We start from the raw sequence: 4,859 nt of genomic DNA on the forward strand, positions 1-4,859 counted from the left end.
CCGAGTTAGGATTTTATTTTTTTGACTTATTTCTAAATACATTTGTTTATATTTTAATGAGAAATTCGAGGTTTTGTTTTATTTTCTATTTTAAATTTTACAAATTTTATTTATCTTTTAAATTAGTAATGACTTCGGCTTAGTATAAGGAGTTGGGTCGTTACAATCTATGTAAAAAAAAATAAAAGATCGTGTATAAAGAATCTTGAAAAAAAATCATTGACGTAGCGAAATATAAACAATCGTGTAAAAAAAGTAAACGATCGTGTAAAAAAAGTGTGTAAGAAAAGTAAACGATCGTGTAAAGAAATCTAAACGATAGTGTGCCAAAAGAATTAAAAAATGGTTTACCAATTTTTTTTTAAAAATCATTTAGATTTGGGTCCAACGATTGTGTAACCAAATTTAAAGTAACCAAATTAAACAATTGTGTAACAAAATTAAACGATGAAATTGAAAAAGATAAATTGTAGTCATATCTAACAATCACGTATAGATTGTAGCCATATCTAAACAACAATAACCAAATCTAAACGACAGAATGGTTGATGGGGCATTTTTGGTATTTTACATGGTGGGTCTCTGGGCTTTTTCTATTTCCGAAATTGTTCTATAGAGTGTAAATATTTTACCGCTTTTTTATATTTTTGAAAAAATCCCTATATATTAAATACCTTAAAAAATGAAATGTGGGGTCCACACATTAAAGTCGTGGACCCAAGTCATGTACGGGATACACGATTTCGAAGCAAAGTCGTGTACCCCGTACAGACTTCGTTCAAATTACCCTATTTTTGTCAATAATTTGATTTCCACCCTATTTTTGACATTATTTTTAAAAAATACATTATTTAAAAAAAAATCCGCTTCATACTAATAAATGCTTTTAAATTGAGATGATTAGGCATATCATACTGTGAGTCATCACTTCTTTCAAAGTTGAAATGTGATGAGTATATTTTGTCACCCACCCGTTACTTCTATTTTATCCTATTTTATTTGTTGTTTTTCTTCGCTTATAACCAATATTCTTCTTGTAAGCTCCAAATGATTGCTTCCAATCACGCCCCATCATATTAATTGGTGTGTCGGGAAGTGCATATAATCTTCATGGCTCTTCTCTAACATCATGGTCTTATTTTATCGGCAACACATCAAGAGAAATTTTACGGTTTTGGCGGTTGCTGGAGCGACGACGAACGATAATCTTCGTCTTCTAAATAAAAAATCCCTACCTTTAACCCCGAATGTTCATTTCTCAAATAAGGTAGATTTAGCCGAAGCTAACAACCAGTTGAAAAAATTAGTGAAAACCAATCACTTGAATGATGCGCGTAACATGTTCGATCAATTACCTCAAAGGGATGAGGTTTCGTGGACTAATATTATTTCTGGGTATGTTAATGCATCAAACTCCTCTGAAGCCTTGCTTTTGTTCTCAAAGATGCGACTTCAGTCTGAGATACGAATTGATCCCTTCCTACTTAGTCTTGGTCTTAAGACTTGTGGACTCGGTTTGAATTATTTATATGGTACGAACTTGCACGGGTTTTCAGTCAAAACGGGTCTAGTCAACTCTGTTTTCGTCGGTAGCGCTCTTCTCGACATGTATATGAAAATCGGAGAAATTGGGAGAAGTTGTAAAGTGTTCGATGAAATGCCGACAAGAAATGCGGTGACTTGGACCGCAGTTATAACCGGGCTTGTTCGTGCAGGGTATAGTGAAGACGGGCTGGCTTACTTTTCTGAAATGGGAAGGTCGAAGGTCGAATACGACTCCTATGCATATGCTATAGCATTGAAGGCCAGTGCTGATTCAGGTGCACTAAATCATGGAAGATCAATTCATACACAGACACTGAAGAAAGGATTGGATGAAAACTCCTTTGTGGCCAATTCACTGACCACCATGTATAACAAATGCGGTAAGCTAGATTATGGTTTTCATATGTTTGGAAAGATGAGGACTCTGGATGTTGTTTCGTGGACGACAATTGTAACGACTTACATTCAGATGGGTAAGGAGGAATGTGGGCTTCAAGCATTTAAAAGAATGCAGGCAAGCAATGTGATTCCAAATGAATATACATTTTCTGCTGTTATATCTTGTTGTGCTAATCTTGCAAGGTTGAAGTGGGGGGAACAACTACATGCGCATGTTTTATATATTGGGTTTCTGAATGCTCTGTCAGTTGGTAACTCTATCATGACCATGTACTCAAAATGTGGGGAGTTAGCCTCAGTTTCAAAGGTATTTTGTTCAATGAATTTTAGAGACATCGTTACTTGGAGCACTATAATTGCGGCATATTCTCAAGTAGGCTATGTCGAAGAAGTTTTTGAGTATCTATCACGGATGAGAAGTGAAGGACCGAGACCAAATGAGTTTGCCCTAGCTAGCGTGTTGAGTGCATGTGGAAGTATGGCGATTCTTGAGCAGGGGAAGCAATTGCACGCTCATGTTTTATCTATTGGATTAGAACAGACACCCATGGTATGTAGTGCTCTTATTATTATGTATGCAAAATGTGGGAGCATTGCAGAAGCTTCTAAGATCTTTAAGGATTCGTGGAAAGATGACATCATTTCATGGACAGCAATGATCAGCGGGTATGCTGAACATGGACACAGCCAAGAAGCCATTGAATTGTTTGAAAATATCCAAAAGGTTGGTCTGAGACCAGACTCCGTGACCTTCATTGGCGTCCTTACTGCTTGTAGTCATGCAGGAATGGTTGACCTTGGTTTCTACTACTTCAACTCAATGAGCAAAGATTATCACATCACTCCTTCAAAAGAACACTATGGATGTATGATTGATCTTCTTTGTCGAGCAGGACGATTACGTGATGCAGAGACCTTGATCAGAAGCATGCCAATTCAACGAGACGATGTTGTCTGGTCTACATTGCTGAGGGCATGTAGAATCCATGGTGATGTTGATTGTGGACAACGTGCTGCTGCTGAAGTTCTCAAGTTAGATCCAAATTGTGCTGGGACTCACATAACCTTAGCAAACATTTTTGCTGCCAAGGGAAAGTGGAAGGAAGCAGCAAATATAAGGATGTTAATGAAATCAAAGGGGGTTGTTAAAGAGCCAGGATGGTCTTCGGTAAAGGTCAAGGATAGTGTTTTTGCATTTGTTTCTGGAGATCGTTCGCATCCACAAAGAGAAGACATATACAATATTTTGGAGGAGTTGGCTTCAAGAATGGAGATCTATATTCTTGAATTGAACCATTTAGTAAATGATGATATGGAAGAATAATGAAAGGTTGATTTGTATAGACCCCAATTTTTTACGATAGCTGTCTTCTTGATGCCTTTATGTCTTAGAAGTGAAATCACGGACAGGAAAGTTGGGATCACTTTTGGCTTTTAAGAAATGCAGAGGTGGCTCATGAAGGTGCTGGTACTTTTTTGAGAATTTTGTTTAATCAATTGTGATGCTTATGCATCTGCTTTGACTAGCGATGTCAAAGATGAAGGGTCCAGTACATGGAGATTATTTTCCAGATGTAGATGGTGTCCCAAGTCTAGTAATCCGAGTTCAGTTCATATCATGCTTCATTAAATGTTACTGTGATTTATATATTACCACTTACACAACTGTTGTGGATGCTAGAATGCTAGTGTTTCTTTGAGGTGCTTCTATTTTATCAAAAATGTGTATTTTGCTAATGGCAATTAGACCTTTTTAGTACTAAAATTGTCCAGAGAACTTACGTTCAGGCCTTTTTAATCATGTCCACTTTTCTTTACAATTCTGATATTGTTGAGCTCTTGTATGATTCGAATGGCATGTCGTTGTATATATGTGATGGAAAGTGCACATGTAGTTGACTCGATGCTTTTTATGGCAAAGTCTTCTTAGTTTGTTTTTCAGAGTATCATCACGACACTGGTTGATCATTTTGCTTATGTGGATGGTTTGTTATATAGGTACTTTATGTCGTTGGATTTCTTGAAGATGGGGTTGATATAATGATGCCTGATGAAAGTTGAGAAGGTCCTTTTAGTGTCATAAGCTGATATTGGTGGATTGGGTGCTGAAATTCAAGAGATTAAAGAAGCTGTTGAGTTTTTATCTACTCATCCTGAGTTATATGCATTGGTGTTAGGCCTCCTAAAGGTGTGATTAGTTACTTTATGGCCAGCCAGGAACAGGCAAGATTGTACTTGCAAAGTTCCCACCCCCCTCCCCCACGTTTGCTGAGCACTATTTCTGTTAATTTATCCTGTTTGGATGAAGTGTCTAGTTTATGGAAACTTTCAACTTCAAAGAACAAATTTTTAGTTAGAAGCTATCTAGAAGTATAGGTAGTATAACCTTGTTTTCCCAATAAGTTAGTGAAGGAACTCTTCAGGGTTGCTGATAATCTTTCACCTATCATTGTTTTTCTTGATGCGATTGATGCTGTTGGCACAAAGAGGTCAGTTGCTTTGCATTGTTATTCTAAAAGGAGACTGTTGTTTCTGATTCATACTGTATCCTTTTGATTCGAGAGATGTTGAAGTGATAACTTCCTGCAACCAGAATTAGAAACCTCGATCTAGCTTTGCTTCAACCAGGCCAAATAGATATGGTTGATTATTTCCTTTCTTGTATTATATTTTATTTTAGTGGTTATATATATTTTCCAATTTTATTTTTCCTTCCTTATAGTGGCTTCGTTTTTCTATTTAAGAAAACCCTTCCCTCTTAATGAAATATATAAGAAATATATAACTTTGGCATGGTACTACAACAGAAAACCTAAAAACCCTAACTTAAAAAAAAAAAAAAAAACCTAAAAATCCCTGCATTCAGAGTTTGGTTTGTAGATGGTCAGATTTCTTCCGCTTCTAAGTGTCACCGC

The 4,859-nt window shown here is 36.5% G+C and overlaps 1 protein-coding gene across 1 annotated transcript; it reads left to right on the forward strand.

Moving 5' to 3' along the window:
• The first annotated feature begins 941 nt into the window (after nucleotides 1-941).
• LOC103489816 (putative pentatricopeptide repeat-containing protein At3g47840) lies at nucleotides 942-4,659 on the forward strand. The gene is made up of 2 exons (XM_008449122.3): nucleotides 942-3,406; nucleotides 3,943-4,659. The coding sequence occupies exon 1, from the start codon at nucleotides 1,130-1,132 to the stop codon at nucleotides 3,266-3,268; it is 2,139 nt and encodes a 712-aa protein (XP_008447344.2). The 5' UTR covers nucleotides 942-1,129; the 3' UTR covers nucleotides 3,269-3,406; nucleotides 3,943-4,659.
• The last annotated feature ends 200 nt before the right edge of the window (nucleotides 4,660-4,859 follow it).

The sequence above is a fragment of the Cucumis melo genome, chromosome 4 (genome assembly GCF_025177605.1).
Source record: "Cucumis melo cultivar AY chromosome 4, USDA_Cmelo_AY_1.0, whole genome shotgun sequence".
In the NCBI taxonomy this organism is placed as follows: Eukaryota; Viridiplantae; Streptophyta; class Magnoliopsida; order Cucurbitales; family Cucurbitaceae; genus Cucumis; species Cucumis melo.